This window comes from Eleginops maclovinus, chromosome 14 (genome assembly GCF_036324505.1).
Source record: "Eleginops maclovinus isolate JMC-PN-2008 ecotype Puerto Natales chromosome 14, JC_Emac_rtc_rv5, whole genome shotgun sequence".
Taxonomy (NCBI): domain Eukaryota; kingdom Metazoa; phylum Chordata; class Actinopteri; order Perciformes; family Eleginopidae; genus Eleginops; species Eleginops maclovinus.
This window is the reverse complement of record NC_086362.1, coordinates 11,005,422-11,023,537: the sequence shown is the minus strand read 5'-3', so window position 1 is coordinate 11,023,537 and position 18,116 is coordinate 11,005,422. Positions and strand designations below refer to the sequence as shown.

Below are 18,116 nucleotides of genomic sequence, written 5' to 3'. Positions count from 1 at the left end.
TTTTGATCAGAGATCAGGGTGCCAGTGGCAGATGGATAACGTCTCTTGTCACTTGTTTCAATTTGATGGACAGAAATGTTTACCTGCCTTTTTATGTAGACATAACTTGGGATTGTGTATACTCATGTTCAGATACCTATAACACGTGGGTACAGGATATGTGTCCTTCGGCTGTAACTTATATCACAAAAATACTTTTGTTCTAATTATATATTTGCCAATTTCTTACCAGAACGTGATTCATTTTGAGTTCCACTAACAATGATGCTGTTATGCGTTCTGTGAAAGCTCAGAGGAAATTGACATCAATAGGAATGAATATATGATGCTCTTTCATCGTGAAAAAATAACTATCGAAAATATATTGACGTGTCAAGATCAGTCTGTGCTTTCCTGTTTTATTCTGAAAAGTGTTCACCCCCCCTATGTTTGTTTTACTTCCTGTCTCTGTGTTTCCCTCCTGCTTGTTTACCTGATTGCGTTCACCTGATGCCTCTGTGTTTTAGTTCCCTACACATGTGTCCTGTCCTTGTGATTAGTCTTGCATAGATTCAAGTTTTTTGTTGTTTGGAGAGTTCTGTTTAAGTCTTGCCTTTCTATGCCAACAACTGAACATTAAGGGGTCTTTTTGTGTATACCCTGCATTTGGGTCCATCCTTCATTCCTCTCGCGTGACATCGAATTACATCTACATCTTGAAACAATGCTCTCGGATCAGTTAAGTGAACTGATAAATACAAGCTGATTTGCATTGGCAACAACGGTAACCGCCTCTATCCATTCACACACTGTCATTGGTGTTGTAAAAAATGAGCTTTAAAGACACAACAGTAGATTAAATAACTTGTAGAGCAACTTCTCGGCTGATTTCCCTCGCGGTCGATGACGCAGATGACAAGACAACTACCTCTCCTCTCCTGTTATTTAACTTCTACCCTCTTCCCGAGGCACTCCTCTCCATACCTCTGAGCCTTTTATCTGTCTGCCTTTCAGTCCATCTGTCTTCTGTCTCTTCTTCTCTCTTCCCCTGGTGCTTTCTGTCTTTTCACCCTGCCTTTTCATGAATTAACCACCCTTTTTCTTATCTAACTGTGTTTTTGTTACCCGTCTCTTCATTTTTCTTCCCTATTTGTTCCCTTTCAATTCCCTCAACGCCTGCTGTCGTTCTCCTCGTCCCGTGAAACCAATACTTTTCCATCGGCGTCCATTCATCTTTGTCCTATTTTACCCTGCAGCCTTCTCTGCGGGTCTCTTCATCACTCTCTCCTGTTGTCTTGGCTTCCTCACTTCTCCAGGTTTGGTATTCTTCATGCTCTCCGTTTCATCCTAACTAAACCTGGTAGTCTTTCACCTTTCCTCCTCATCTGGCATCTGCTCTGGATGTTCACATTTCTGCTGCTTTCAAGTTTTTCTCTCCCTCTGCCCTCTTTGAAGGATTGTTTTCGAGCACTGGAGAAAGTCAGACAGAAAGAGCAGGCTTGATTTCTCTCCAACAGTGGGAGATCGTAATTAAAGTGGATAAAAGTCAAGCTTTTCCTTATGGCTTTCCAATGTAGAGTCGATAGCTTTCATCTCGTTCTGTCTCCTCTTCTTTCTTCTTCTCACTCAACTCGTCTGTCTTCCTGTCTCATTCTGGGTTTTTCTCTCTTCTCCAAGAAACGGAATTTGAAAGAAATCCTGTGACAATCACACCAGCAGCTCCATTACTTAAATAATTCTCTCTGTGCTTACTTGTTTGTATTTCTTAATCTTCCTTCAGCTCTATGATCTATGTTTTCTTCCCTGTTTGTCACTTAATCTATATGGTTAGTGAGTGAATCCTCCAAACACCAATTCAGTCCTTGCCTTGCCGCTGTTGTCACTGTGTCTGTGGTTTGAACCAGTTGTGGATTGTATAACTCATTCACAATCAATCAAAACTCCCAATAAGTAAGGGTATTTTTTCCAATTCTTAACAATTGTTCGTTGTTTTTGTGGTCTTGAATATTTCAGTTTTCAGGGCCTTAAAAAAAAAAAGAGTTGGACTCCAAGAGCTTCTTATACAAATATGACAGGTCAAAGGCAAATAAAAAAAAGTTTGCTACACAACAATAACTACAACCTATGTTACTGAATTTCTTTAATATTTAAAGAAAATCGTTCTTTGGGTCCTCGAGTACTCAAATCTTTTCTATATTTTTAAAATATGAAATAGAAAATGTAAAATAACCATGTTTAAGATTATTGGAACATTTTGCACATCATAATGCACTATTCTGGTTTTGTAAGGCACATTTTTCCTTTTTAAACTATGTTTCCACTCAAGTAAATGAGTCCCTAAAGTCAGAAACTAATTAAATGACAGCATAGTGTGCAACGTTTTAACCATAACATTACTAACAACTTTACAACTTTGCAATTACAATAAACTTTAGACTTGGGTGAGTTTCATTTCAAATAGACACTAGATGCACGTTACCCTTTAATTTGGTTTAGGGTTAGAAAAGCTGCATTCCATAATGGACTGAAATGAATGGAAACTTATGGCTGCTTAGAACAGTACTTAGGGAAATGGTTGGCGAACTGTAAAGAAAGAGTGTTTCATTATAAAGGGGCTAAATTAACAGCACCTTATGGCCTAATAAATAGATAATACATCTCCTTCAGCATGCTCGTCTCTGCTGCCTTCAATCCTCTTCCAGCTTTATTACATAACAGCGAGGAAGAGCCAAGAGCAGAGAAGGAGAGAGGAGCAGGGCGGGGGGGGCAACTCCTCTGACCTCCCACCAGAGGGGGGAGACATAGTGATGGAGGAGCCATCACCTGTGTGCCAGCTGCTCCTATTGCGCCCCATCGCTCCCTCTCTTTCCTCTCTGTCATCCTCATGTTCCTACCCTCCCTCTCACTTCTCTCTCTTCCTCTGCCAACCCACCGTGTCTCGCTGGCTCGGTTCTCTCTGGCGTATTCCGCCGTGCCCTCTTTTTGTTTCTCTGATCCTCTTTGCCTTTTCTTTTGTAGCTTCGATATGCTATCACTTCCAGCTTTGTGACAACTTTCTCTATCGCCTAGTTCTCGAAGCCCTGAGGGAACTTAGCGAAAAGGAAGTGATAAAAGTATTGCTAGGCCTTAAGTCTGTCACATTTTGTTCTGCTACATCCCCTCAGGGCTTCCATACTTCCTTCCGCCCCTATATCCACCATTCCCTTGTTTCGGCCCCATGACAAGGTTCTAGGTCGGGAGGACCTGAAGTCCAGGAAGAGAAGGGACAGGAGGGGGTCAGAGGTAGTCGCCATGTGTGTCTAATGCTCACTTGCAGGTCATTGGTGTGGTGTCTTAACATTGTGGGTCGAAAGAGAAGTCAGGGTCAAAATGGAAAAGGGTTGATGGGGAAGGAGAGGGAGAGAAGGGACTGCCCTTTTATGGAAGAGGTCTCTTTAAAGGCAAATATTTTTGTGTTTAAAAGTTTAACTAGACAAGCACATGTCTGAAAAGGTCATATTAGAAGGACGCACTGCCAATTCTTTGAGCAAATCAGTCAGTATTACTGTTGGCCAAGGACTCGGATATGAATCAGTGTTGCTCCCTTAATTATTTATCCCATTTGCTGCTGATTTGGCCCTTTTTTGGTCTTCTCAGGGTTCACCACAGTGGGTTGCATAATTACTTCACTTACATTTTGAGGAGATGAAGTGGAGTGGAAGGTGACATCTTGCATTAAGGTTGCACGCTTGAGGTTTAGAATTTGTTTTACATGTTGATCAGATACATCTTTTGTCATTGACATTACCAAATTAAGTACAGGGGTGTAAGGGCTTATTGAACCTAGCAAACAGCGATTTCTAACCAAAAGTGTTAATACATGAGGTATACTGCAAATGAGACAAATACAAGCATCCATCAAGGATTCTAAGGACTACAGAACGTAAACACTATAAACACCTTGAATACACGCCTTAGAAGTGAGTTTACTAGTGTGAATAGACACTATGTGGCATTTTCCTTTACCTCCTAATAAAGTGATCTACACAAACTGTTAACTCATGTCAGTATCTCCTCAGTGTAATGGCCCCTTTGTCCCAAGCCCCCAAGAAGTGCTACGGACTTTGAGAAATATTCGTAGTGGCCAAACAGCAGGTACTACAACTCCCTTATCAGTCCGTGACGTCACCTGGCCCAGAAAGACTTTTTCCCATTGACTTACATTGGGAAAGAGAAGTCTGTAATTGTTACTAAAAAAACTAGCCAGTATGAACCCTGGTATAGCCCTTATTAAAAACATTAGGTCCTTAAAGTTGTAAAATGCACTAAAAGCTCAATCCTAGTGAGCCGAGAGTGGGAGATCGGGGGAGGGGCTCAAGGGGAAACTGCGCATGCTCTAGGCCAGGGGTATTCAATTAAAATTCAAAGAGGTCCAGTTACTAAAGTTTCCTCCCAGCAGAGGTCCAAATATTATATTGTCACTCGAAATAGTGTACTCTGATGTAAATAAAATTAACAACGTACGTACATTTCTATATCATTCATTGTCAAATTTCAAGTGTTTTCAAAGTAATATACTTTTAACATACCGATAAGTCTGAACTTGTATGGCACTTGAATGGAAAACACAGCTTTGAGCAGCCTGAACTTATTTCAAGTAATGTAAAAACATTCAGAATCTTTTGAATAAAATAAAAGTGCAGAGCTTTGAGCATCTCTTTTTCTCCTCTCTCCTTTCCTCCTGTCCTTCCTCCCTTTCCAACTTCCTTTCATATTGAGAGAAATGGGCATGCCAGCAGTTTGAATCTTGGCTTGAATGGGGTTAGTGCCATTCTCATTCTCATGTGGAGATGCTCATTGGTGAGCCTGGAACGGTACTTTGTTTTAATAATGCTCATCGTAGAGAAAGCTGTCTCACAGATGTAAGTTGATCCAAACACGGTTAAGGTGTGTAGTGCTACTTTGGTTAGACCAGGGAACATCGTTTCAGGCACAATCTGTAACCAGAAAATAGCAGTGTCAGTTGTTTCAAAATGCTCTCTCAGAGCAAAATCTGCTTGCAGATCAGTGAGCTCTAACTGTAAAGATCCAGGATGTGCCCACTTGAAGGTCTGTGTCACCTCCTTTGAAAATTCTCTGATTTCTCTGATAAGGAATGGATTCTCGATTAGCAGGAGGAGCTGTCGTCCAAGGTTGAAGCTGTCAAATCGTTGACAGAAGTTTCCAATCAGCTTGTCTATGAATCGGACATAAGGGGAAATATTTCTCTCACCCTGAATTTTTTCCTGCATATGTTTTAAGTGCTCACACTCTCCTTGAGATATTTTTTGAAAATGTCCAGCTTCATCTGGAAGGAGCGGACAGTTTTCATCGTTTCCTTTGCTCCTAATTATTTCCTATGATCGATTCCTTTGCTCTTGCACTTTGTTGTTATTTCATTCACTTGTGGCCCTATTTATTGTAGTGTATTTGTATCTTGTATGTTGATGACGTGTGCTGCTGCCTTCTTGGCCAGGTCACCTTTGAAAATGAGATCACGATCTCAATGCGTCTTTTACCTGGTTAAATAAAGGTTAAATAAAAAATAAATCGAGTCACACACAGCATTTTTCTGACCCTGCAGCTTTAAATTGAGCTCATTAAGGTGTCCTGTGATGTCCACCAAAAAAGCCACCACATCCATCTTGTGCTTATCTTGCAAAAAGTTTGCAAACGGTGTTACTTTTTGACTGTTGAGCTGCTGTAAGAAAGCAGCTATTTCCTTTCGGATGGACCAGAAGCATCCCAGTGCATTCCCTTTGCTCAGCCATTTCACGTTGTTGTGGAGTAGTAGGTCATTTGCATCTGCCTCCATTTCTTTCAGAAATTCTCTCAGCAGTCGATGCTGATGGGATGAGGATGCCCTGAGGAAGTTGATGAGTTTCATCATGGTATTCATTACATTACGAGATCAGGGTTGTCTTGTTTCATCCGTGCCACAGCCCCCTTCTCTCTCCCAACCATGGCAGGTGCACCATCTGTGGTGACTGAGACTACTTGCTTCAGATTATTCTTTCTTTTTTGAGCATCTCCTTTATCCCCTCATATACAGTATATCCTCTCCTCTTGTGTGTGTCTCAAGTGGCATTAAACCCAACAGGTCCTCACACATCTCTTCCTTCTCTTTGTGAAGAAATCTCACATACACCAAAAGCTGAGCATTATCTGTTACATCTGTGGACTCATCAATGGCTAAGGATATGCATACTGCGTTCTGAACAGCTGCATCAAGCTGTGCCAGTACATCCTCTGCTAATAGATTTTCTGGTTGTTGTTGAAGCTGACAATGGGATTTGCTTCATTTTTTCACACGTCGTCTTTTTGTTTACCGTCAAGTCTCTGCAGCCGCATTTAAGCAATCCTTCACAACTGTCCCATCGCTGAATGCTTTCTTGTGTTGCGCCAAAATCCACGCAATCTTTAATGAACACTCATTTGCACGTTCCTGGCCTGTAAATGCATGCGTGAGGACACGGGTAGACCTGTCACACTGTACTTTCAGTTCGATAATTTTACTCGCCCTCACTGCGGACTTCTGCGAGTACCTTTCCTCAAACGACCCGTGTTTGGTCTCATAGTGACGCTTAACGTTGCCAATTGTTATTAACGCCACAGTTTCACAGCATATGAGACACAAAGGTTTAGAACTGGCTCCAGGCAGAACGAACATGTATTGGTCCGTCCATTCATCTTTAGAAGTTCAGTTTTCTCCATCTACTTTTCTCACTTTTGAGCAAGGCATTTTCTCTCATCTCCTCTCTCTCGCTATTCTCTGGTGCTGAAAGGTAAACAATCGATTTGATTGGCTTGCTATTGATGACGCTCCTGTCGTACTAACTAGATTAGCTGCACATGCATATATCTTTTTATTAATATTAGAATTTTAACGGGTCGGGCAGAACCGTCACTGGGTCCGGACCTGAACCGCGGTCCGCCATTTGGTGATGCCTGCTCTAGGCTCTCGACAGCCAGGCATGATGGGTAATTTGTGATGTTTGCTCTTGAAAAACTCAGGCCATTTCGTCTTCATGCACCAATGAGCAGCTCTCATAGGAATGAACGAGGTCCCGCCTCCAACGCTGTATCCAGTTCTTCTTATACATCCATGCTTTGTCTACACAATACATTTGATGAACTACAAAAGATAAACGAAGATGTGATGAATATTTTTTTTTAAATCCTAATATAACAAAGGTACAAGGCTGGGGAAAAGGGAAACTGCCCCAGGGCCCGAGATCAGTTCACTGCGTGGTCATTCATGGTTTATGGTACAATGATTAATCATAACATTATATGGGTATACCATAAAACCACCACGTAACCATGATAAGGGCGTGACATAAGACCCCAGTGTCACTATTAAGTTGTCAGACCTACATGTAAACTTATATTTGAGTGGTTTTAAATTCCTCAATCAACTTGAGTTTAATCTAATTTCACATGTGGCAATTGGGGCCATGATTCATGCACTGAACAGATGGGAACATACTGAAGGTCCTGACAATATCAACACTTTGTTCACCCAGTTTGGACACTGCATGATTTCTATTGGCTGTAAAGGGCAAACAGAGAGGGATTCTGTGGGGGAATCGAAATGGTCGAAAACTGAAAGTGATCTGGTTACAGGCCAGTTTGAATTATAATGAAAGGAAGACTGCTGAAGATAAGCCTGACAGTCAGTGTGTTACAGTATATGCTCACACAGCTGTTTCCAGCCTTTCAATATTCTATGCAGTCAGGTAGATGATTGTGCTGCTGATTGATACTCAGTTACAATGATGTCAATCACTCAAGGATACCTGCATGAATGAATAAATAACTTGGAAAAAAAGTGCTCAATTTATGAGTGTTGCGGGACTGGCCTGTCACGCCGTCTCCTGAGAACGCTAAGAGCCCAGGACTGCATTAAACCTAATCTCAGGTTTTGATGGAATTATAGTTGTTATAAAATGAACTATAAGTCAATCCCACGCAAACACTTTGCAGGGTGACCTCCACTGTCTGATGTTAAATACCCCCTAACAAGGATGCGTTATGCAACAGCAGCATTTACAGCCCTCTTGAAATGGGTCCCATTTGCCTTTGGACGTGCCCTACGGTATTATGTGATGAATATTTCAGATCGAACGAGAATGTTTAAAGTTCACAGTGCAGCGATGTTTGCCTCAGTGTAGGTGTGCTGTTACATAAGAAAGGAAGGTGCAAGCAGGTCTAATCAGTTACTGCGGAGCTTTCTGGAGGTGTTGCGGCGTCATTTATCCAAACAAATGTTAAAGGGCTCTTACAAGTTTTCCCAATACGTTTTTTAAGGATCTTGTCCTTAAGAGAAATGTCTTGAAATGTTGTACCCGTCCAAATCTAAATGAACACCTTCGAATCAGCAAACATAATCCTGGCAATGTCAAAGTCACATAAAACATGCTGTTAAACTTTTTCTGCGTGGACAAGCACCAAGGGAAAAACTCCCAATATTTGCCTCACGGTTAAATCCATTAAAAATGTCATTTACTCTTGGCAACACTGCTGTTGTTAAAGCTGAACTTCACAGAGGGAACCACACAAGACATTTTTTACTCCCTCCTTGTGAAGACTGTAAATCCAAAATTGTGCAAGCATCATGTTTTCCCTCCAAACTGGTGTTTAGACAGAAAAAATGCTGTGTTGCCACATCAGGGATATCCTATAATACAATATTGATCTCTTTGGGAGGGTTGGATCGAGTCCAGGGGATATGATGTTTTGGGCAGTAATCACCTAGCTGATGATTAGCCTGCAGAGGGAGGAGTGTGTTAACATGGTTGTGATGTTGGTGTGTGTGTGTTCATCACCAGTGGATCTCAGCAGGTTTTTGCAATAATGGGCTTAAACGTAAAGTCTTCATTCAGATACTCAGAGAACTCTCCGCTTAAGTGACTTAAAAAAACACTGCGTTTACAAGCTGAGGGCATGTAGACATCGGAAAATAGTGTGATATAAATGTGAGGAATGGTGGACAGAACATTTTGAAACTGTGGAGGGCCCTCACACTCTGCCAAGGTATTCACATTCTCCACCAACCGTCCCATAATCCCTAACCCTAACCCTAGTTCAGAAGTTGTTCCTCTAGCTTTGGTGAAATATGGAAACAAATCGGAGACTACAATGAAGATGTGTTTAATATTGTATTGTATTGAAAACCATATATGATATTTTTCCAATTGGTTGTTGCTCTGGCACTCACTTGATTTTAAGGGGACAAGTTTTTATGAATATTCCGACACCACATGAACAAAGCAGGAAACTCCTGTCTTGCAAAGTAAAGAAAGCTGAAGCTCGATTGTGTATCTGCTCCATATTTCAGAACCCCTCTCAAATATAGTAGTATAGCAGTACTAATATAGTACATGAATAGTTTGCAAAGTGATTTCAGTGTGTGAGTTAAATTAAAGCACTATCTTGAAAACATTATCTAGGATGTAACAACGTCCCGTGTGACTCCCCAAGCCTGAACCTACATTCAGCAGGGGTTCTGCTGTTACAGGTATATACAGTATTTAAAGCAAATGCCTTTTAGCTGGCATTCACACACTGCCCTTGCCAAGTGTGCATACATGGCAGTGTTGTCTGCATGCATGTGCTGTAAAAAATGTGAGATGTACGACCATCCTGTTAGGAAGTCCCTTTCAAAATGTCCTTTGGCATACAAGCAGGGGAAACTCCTTGTTGTATATTACAGAGCTTTGAAATACACACCCTCATCAAACTGTGTGCTCTGTGTGTTTGTGATCGTTCACTTACAGAAGGAGCTGCTTTCGTCCTTTGTGCCTTCCATGGTGCCACCCGGCAGCATCTGGAGGTAGAAACCGTGTCTGCAGTAAAGCCGCGTGACGATGCCCTTCAGCTGGGGCTCTGCAGAGCAAACACAGGGTTAAACACACGTTAGCATTCACGAGACACACACACACACACACACACAAACACTTGTCAGCGCACGTGTATTAATGCACACGCCCACCTGTGAGCATGCACATTGACTAAAAAAGAGGCTTGATATTTACACTTTGGAATAGTCAAACAATGAAGTGTGTGCACTTGCATGTGTGTGTGACTCTGGCCTTCAGCAGGATTGATGGGTTCTGGCTGTTTGCTTAAAAGAAGCATCCTTCCCGGGTTCAAGTGAGGCAAGCCAGGTGTTTTATTCATGTGTGTGTGCTTGCTATTAGCAGACTCCATCGCTCTACAATGGGGTGAGGGTTTACATGAGTGTAAACCAAATTTCAGTTCATAAGACTTCTGTTATTGCTGAAATTTAAAGGACATGGACATTTTTTTGTTAGCATTTATTTATTCTTTATGTTATTATTTGCCAGTTTCTAATTTGAATTTGCAAAATGTTAATTTATTGTTCTTCTACTTTGCTTTAATTAGTGAAATGAATTGCTGTTTATAGTTGTACCTATCTCTACAGGTATATAAGGGGTTTTAAATCTTAAACCAAGCTTTGACAGCACTATTTAGATGTTCCTTTAGGGTAGTTTTGTTTGTTTTTGCAGGTTGTGGTCATTACACAGAGAACTCTATTTTCTGCACGTAAGATGGCAAAAACTCAGGAAACAAACAAGAACAACTTAACCGTCATACTGAATGTTTAATGAAGCATCTCCTATCGTCTGTTTACCCTGCTCTAAAATACCAACTGTCATAATTTACTCAGTGCACTTGGAGGCATCAGACTGCTGGTTTCAAATCAGGCATTTTCATCAGAGATAAGTTAGCGTGTCTTCCTTAAAACTTGTGTTTGTGTTACGTTTCTTTTTCTCCGGTCGCACACGCATGACCGAGGGGGCTGTCTCACTCGGAAGTGCTGAGGGTGACTAAATAGTGGATCAGAAGAAATGTCAGAATGCTGAAGTGTTTCCACAATCAAGTTTTAATGAGACACATTAAATATGGATGAGGACAGAGAAGTACGTGGGCAGCTGGCAGTTGGCCCTCGGTTGACAGCAGGGGTGTGAGACAGAGATAGAGAGCGCAGTAGAGAGAGACATGCACTGCAAACGGTATCGTTCCCAAAATGTACACTCTATTTAGTAAACAGTAAATGTTCCCTGAAGTGTATGGGAAACAAATACTTCAGTATACAGTCCCGGAAAAAAATTGAGAGACCACAATCTTTATCTCGACATGTATGGCAACCATTCCAGTGTCAGTTGATTTCAAACACAGATAAATGTTGTCAGCAGTTTACAGAAATATGACCATACATACCTATAAATAGTCAAACCGGAGAAACTGATAATGCTGCAGTGGTCTCTTACTTTTTTTCCGGAGCTGTATGTTCCTGTGCTAGGGCCTTAAAGAACGATAAAGAGGAGAACAAAAAAAATGTTTCTGAAGTGAATGAAATAAAAGAAGTTGAAATGTAACGTTACTTCTATTGGTGATAGAATTGATTTAAAAGCCAGTAATAATGATTGAGAAGTAAATTTGCCTTGTCTTTGTTCTAGCAAAAAACTACAGCCGCAAGAGAGACCCATTCTCTGAACAAATCTATGGCGGTGGTGTTTATAGCGTTTCTGAACTGCCTCACTCAAAGGCGGGGTGGAAACCGTGACAGAGATAATAAGTGCACAATTTGGTACAATCCTGAACTGCCGTATACTGACACCTTAGTAGACCCTCCCTGTCTATATACCGTACAACAGCAAAAACAAAGTTACTTTTCATGAAGAATACATTGAACTTCATATGTAAAAATGTTGAAGTAAACCTTTTGAAGTCTTAGAATATATTCTTCATCAATGGGATTTAGTTGTGTAATCATGTGTTCAAACAGATTCATGAATCATCTCATTGATTTGACATTTAAAATAAGCAAATATTCAACTTTTTGTCATTGCAACCCGAACCCATCTCCCAGCAAACTTCAAGGAGTTGCTGAATGGAAGCTCATTAGGGTTTGAGTTAAGCCTTGATGTCCGTGAATGACTCAATGAAATGCTGGTGTGTAATTCCCCCCCCCTATTTCGAGCTGACAGTGTGACACAACATGTTTGGAAGCTTTTCATCAGAGGCTCTGGCCTTGAGTCGATGTAACTACTCAAAGATAAAAGCTCATCCATCCATCGCTGGCTGACGAGACACGGAGGGGTCAAACGTGGAATGTTGTAATCTGTAATATCCTGAGAGTTAATCCCAAATTAAGCCTCGGACCACACACCAGGACATGTGGTGCCCAACACAAGTGCAGAGCGGAGCAACAAACACACAGAACAGGCAGATGTTGACCTTTAGCGCCACACTTTTTCGGTGACTATGCTGTAATCCAGAACATCAAACATGCAGGACTACTTGTGCATGTAAAGAGCCTTGACAAAGCTAACACACAGAATGTGGAAGCATCGGCTAAAAGCAGAAGAAATGGCCTTGAGTGTATCCTGAGGCAGTATAATAGTAAATCTGATTTTAAATTGGTGGTTTGAATCCACAAACACACAGTCATTGGCACTGGTGGTGAAAACTGCCTGAAAAGACCATTGTTTATACTTATGAAGCAAAAACACTGTATAATAGTTTTTCTCATCATCTCCATAGCTGACTGAAGACAAGGGATCTATATTTATTTAGGTCGTACATCTACTGTACTTCAGCCTATTCCATGACCGCTTGTTAAACAAGACTTTCAAAGTGACGGATGCATTGTCCTCGACACACTGAGCTCAGATTCTGTCCTAACAATGTCAACGCAGCATGAAACCTGTCTGAGTTTAAGGAGTGAGTTCCCTGGACCTACAGGCTCAGTGGGTCCAAAATAAAATGTTTGTTTTTTTTGACAAATTGAAGCATTAAATTGGTGTTTGATGATACAGTGTTATACCTAACCACATCACTGGAAGAGTGATGACCTTGGCCACTGATTCAGCAGTCTCCATGGCTTTTTGGTAAACTTTAGATGGTATATTTGCTGAGCTCTAAGGGCGAGGATGTGCATAATGTATGCAGAAGTCAAACTTGATTAGGGCAAGATGTGAAAAGTTGTATCCCATATGCATACTGGGGTGGCCTGCTGGGGTTAGGTTTGAATAAGAAGCCAGGTTTCCATCCAAATACAGCCAAAATGTTAATTTCGAGAAAACCAAACATGCAAATGCTTTCTTGTTTCCATGAACATATTGCTTTGGTTGCTGCATGTATTTATCTAGATATAGTTACAGCCGGTTAATGCCTGAATTCAACCCAAGGGTTTAACTGAAAGGTCCCTTTGAAACTCTTAATGACATTTTGGGATTAAAGCAGCCGATTTTTAAAACAAATTGTCCAAATTGAAAACAGTTCCCCTTACAGTTTTATTTTTGGCAGGATCAAAAGGCCTCTGAATTGGCATTGTAAACATGGGACTAAAACAAAATCCCGCAGTCACATTGGAATGTATCCTGGGAATATCATAGCACTAGTGGACAGACAAGAGGTTTGGTATCAGAGTTCATCATACTGGATGTTGTGTGTGTGTGTGTGTGTGTGTGTGTGTGTGTGTGTGTGTGTGTGTGTGTGTGTGTGTGTGTGTGTGTGTGTGTGTGTGTGTGTGTGTGTGTGTGTGTGTGTGTGTGTGTGTGTGTGCAAGAGAAAGATGTGTGACTATAATCCCACAGACATTCAATGCCAATTATAGTGACCTTAATAAAGAGCGGGATTTATTTGACTTATTAAGAATTTCAACCATTAGTCACCCTGAACCCTCCGGCTGCTCGATGCCTCAAGGCAGATGACAAGAGGGCAGTGTTATTTTCACCCCCCTGACACACTCCAATTCTCAATGTGTGTTGGACACCTCCAATGGGCTTGGCTGAAGAAACAAAGACAGTGTGCCAAATAAACTGTCTGTCTGTCCTTATACATCTTTCTTACTTTCTCCTCAAGGGTTTTGTTGAAGGACTTAAATATTAAACAATTTGGGTATGGCACAGTTTACCAGTGCCAACATCTAAGAGGGGTCTGGGTAGTAAACAGGTCCCTCTTTCATTATTTTACCCTCCGCTAAGCTTGATAACTAGCAACATGGGAACTTGTCCTTGACCCACAGCCCCTAAGTTTACCAAATGTCAAATGTAATTTTAGTCTGTTAGTTTAGTTAGTATCTCATTCCAAAGATGCATATCCAATCAGCACAGAAGTCCTTTTGCTCTTTTTAAAGCGTGGAAAAGGATTTAGGATGATACAGTGAAGAGGGTGAAGCACAGTAGTGTCAATAAATGTCACTTGTCAGCAACGGAAACTCTGCTGACTGACAAGAAAAGGAGGTGGGAACGAGGCAAAACTAATTGAAATATTGTGGATAAGATAAAACAAAAAGACTAAATCTCTTCACCTTTGTTTCTCACATGTAGTCACTGTACTTCAGCCTCACTGGGACACACTGACGACTTCTATCGATGTCTCCTTTAGCGATCACAGTAATTCATATTTTTTGGAGACACTTAAGTTTGTCAAGCCACTTGAAACTGATGGCACTGCGAAACGGCTTATTATTATATGTCCATCTGTTTGTCGAGGTGTCATCTTAAAGGCTCTCTGTTTGGTCTGTGTCAGCACCGACGCATTCAGACTCCGGGGGGAACAGATGTGCTACTTCACTGACGCATCGCTGATATATTATGGTCATTGTAGTTCACTTACTGTTTCAGCGTTTGCTACATTAAAGCTTGAAAACTTAATCGGAGAGAATCAGCAGCTCTATGCATCACAGCACCCCAAATGAATCACCACAAACAAAGCAGACTGGCTGCTGGTAAAGTAGATGAGGTAACACTGTATAAAAGTGATTCTTTAACAGTTAGTCATCGTTGGGAGAGAGCTGAGATGTGTACCTTTACAGAGATACTGCTACAGGTAGTGTTTCCCAAAAGTTGACACCTTGTTTCTTTAGCTTTGTCCCAATTATGTGTGTGTGGGGGGGTCTTGTTTACCTATCAAATAGGGGACCACAGCATTGTCACACATCCACTCACAGGGGACCTTCTTGAAATAGTGAACATTGTTAGGCCCCCTGGTACACATGCTTCATATCAGGTTAAAATCATGTAAAAAATCAAGTAGTATTCAATTTTTCTAATTGTAGCCATGCGGGGACTTGCTTAAGGTTTGTAAGTTCTTACTCATCACTTCTCCTGCTGGCTGGTCTTAGCTATGTTGAACTTACAGGCCGATGAATCGCTGCCAAAGTAATATACTATGAAAATGAGTTTATATTACAGTACGTACGGCAAGTGGTATGACATTCAGACAGACTTTCTTCCAGTTGCAATACAGATGATGTAACAGTGAGCCTATACATTGCTGTGGAGTGGTTCTTCCCCTTTGGAATTACTGAAGATCAACGTGTTTGTAGTGATTCTTTCATCACCTTTCACATGTTCAACATGAAGGACCTCTCACTGCTTTGACTCTACCCACTGCCCTGTTTGTCTTCCAAATATTCACACAAACTTTTCTCCACTGCCAAAACAAGTCAAAATATATATACATATATATATATATATATATATATATATGTATGTTACTTGTATATAATAGTCAAAAAAACTTAACCATTAAATCCAATTATGACATTTCTTTTGTTATTCAATTTAATAAGTATAGTTTCAATGCAAAGCCTTTTTCAGCGACTTCATACTACTTTGGAATCATACCCTCTGGTTAAGCACAATGTTTACTAGCCCGAAGAATGCATCTTGTTGACATGTGATGTTTGAAGTTATATACATTGAAAAATCATGCAGAAACCACTACTACACGACTAAACTTAACACAAGTCTAGAGGCTGCTTCCTTCCATTCTGTAGCTATCAAGAAAAAATTGAATAGGCATATTGTAAACAAAACTCTCAGTCAACTGGCTGACAGATTGTGCTTTGTGCCGCCTGACAGGTGGCAACAAAGCACAGTTGAATTTTTCAAATAATTACTCCTTGAGGCCAGCGACAGAGCGACAACAACTTACAGCTGCATGCTACTCCTGCAGTAAAGGACTTAAGTCTTTCTGGTCTTTGCCTGCATTGTTGTAACTTTATAACACATTACACTTACTTACATTACAATCAGCTTATGTGCATTTCCTTTGTGCAAATAATGCCTAAAATTCAACATCAAGCTTACATCATATTTGTCCCTTCACAGCCTTTGGAAAAAGGTCATTTCAATATAATTCTCTTTTATCGAATACAGCACTGAAGCCAAATTCTTGCTTGGTTGCTGCTACTTAACATGCCATGCCTCTGCACACTGGTCCTAGAAACACTTCTCAGCTTTCTCCGGAGTTAATAAGCTTGTTACTCCCCACTGACTCTAATATTGTCTTTCTCACCACTAGCATGAGAGCCTGAAGCTATTAATCCATGGACATATGGATTTTACAACTGCCAGTATTTCATCTCCCAGCATTTCTGCATTCACTGGTAAATGCTTGACAGCAGCCACAAACATATCTTGTATTGATATGAGAGCAAGTGGAGTTTATGTAGATTTTGTTTTTCATATTACATTTTTTTGCCCTATAGAGCAAGACTCAGGATGAGGAGGCGCCATACGTGTTCTCATATTTTCATATTTCACCATTCACATTGAGTGCACAGCTAAATTGCATAAAATTAGGGGCTCACAGTGCCCCGGTTGACAATGAATAATGAGTATAAAGGCGGGGAGAGCCTACATTGTAATGGCCATATTTACAAGGACCATCAATCATCTCCAAACCACCAGCAGCCTCATCCCTCATAGGACGGAGGGAGAGAAAGGGGCGGGACACCTACAAAACAAACTGCTTCTCCCTCTTCTCTCTCTGTATCCCTCTCTCTCACTGCAGTCCAACTTTACATTTTAGGAAAATCAATAGTGACGAAAGTGATGAAATGCAACACGATTAAGCAGACTCCTAGATCAGACATGTTCTTTGGTTGTAGTTAAAAGTGTTTAGGTTTATATAAATTACACAAAATAACATGAGCATTTTGATTGGCTTATTACATTTCCTGACTTTTCAGAATCAGCTAATGTGGAGAAGTAAAATGAGTGATAAGTAACGAAGGAATAAGTTGTCATTTGGGATTACATTATAAAACTTGAGGCCCTGATCCCTACTACCTGCTATTGCATTACATTCCACAATTTTAACTAACTTTGAACCCATGATAGACAGCATGCTTTCATTTCACAGAAAGCAAGGCCTTATTTGAAATACTTCCAGCAGATGTAGTTCAGCAATGATGTAAACGCTTCATATCCCATAACATTGAAGATTCGACCACATCATTGATTTGAGACAGAAGATTTTGTCATTTTTTCCAAAATCTTATTTTGGAAAATAGTGGAACGAAAACATCAAAAGTAACAATTTAAGTAGCAGTGTTTAATTATCTTTCTGTATCTGTTTGCAATTCAGGACTTTTCTTAAATTCAACAAACAAATCACTGTTTCTTGCAAAATTGATGGACCTTTACAATATTTATATCCTCAAAATATCTTTAAAGGCTGTTTTATCAAAATGCCACAAATATACACACACAAAAACTTCCCACTGACATTGCTATCTATATTTTTAAAGTTTTTTTTATGATCGGTTTGTTCATATGCCATTTAATCCCTAAAACATTGAGACAATAGATTTTCAATGGCTATTTTTGGAGTGCATACAGATATGATATCTAAGTCCTTAGAGCTGACATGATGTAAACCACCCTACGGTTTAGGTAGAACTACTAAAACCACCACCAAAAAGCTTGGAAAAGGTGTTGGAAACAAGAAACCACTTGAACATGAAGTGACACACACACGTGTAAGTCAGGGAAAGTGAGACGTTGTGGATTAATTAGGAAGGCAACGGGTGAACTTTTCAGACTGTGCTTTATAGCTTAATGATTTAAAGCTTAAATGAATGGTCTAATGATTTACTCAGAGAGGGCGAGAAACAAAAGCAGCTGTCTCAGAAGTGAGACAGAATGTATATAGAGGAGGAAGATAAGGCAAGGGGATAAAGAACAAATTGAAAATGGGATGAAAAGGAGAAACAGTAAGACAATAATGGTGGGCATGAATCAAGAAAGCAGACGACACTTTAGAAAAAAGCTGAAAGAAGGATACAGGACCCA

General features: G+C 40.5%; 1 protein-coding gene across 1 annotated transcript in view; it reads right to left on the bottom strand.

Moving 5' to 3' along the window:
- fgf11a (fibroblast growth factor 11a) overlaps positions 1–18,116 on the bottom strand; it is a 72,993-nt gene that overhangs the window by 28,633 nt on the left and 26,244 nt on the right. The window contains exon 2 of the mRNA XM_063900760.1: positions 9,775–9,885. Within this exon, the coding sequence (XP_063756830.1) occupies positions 9,775–9,885 (111 nt within the window). The remainder of the gene's footprint in view (positions 1–9,774; positions 9,886–18,116) is intronic.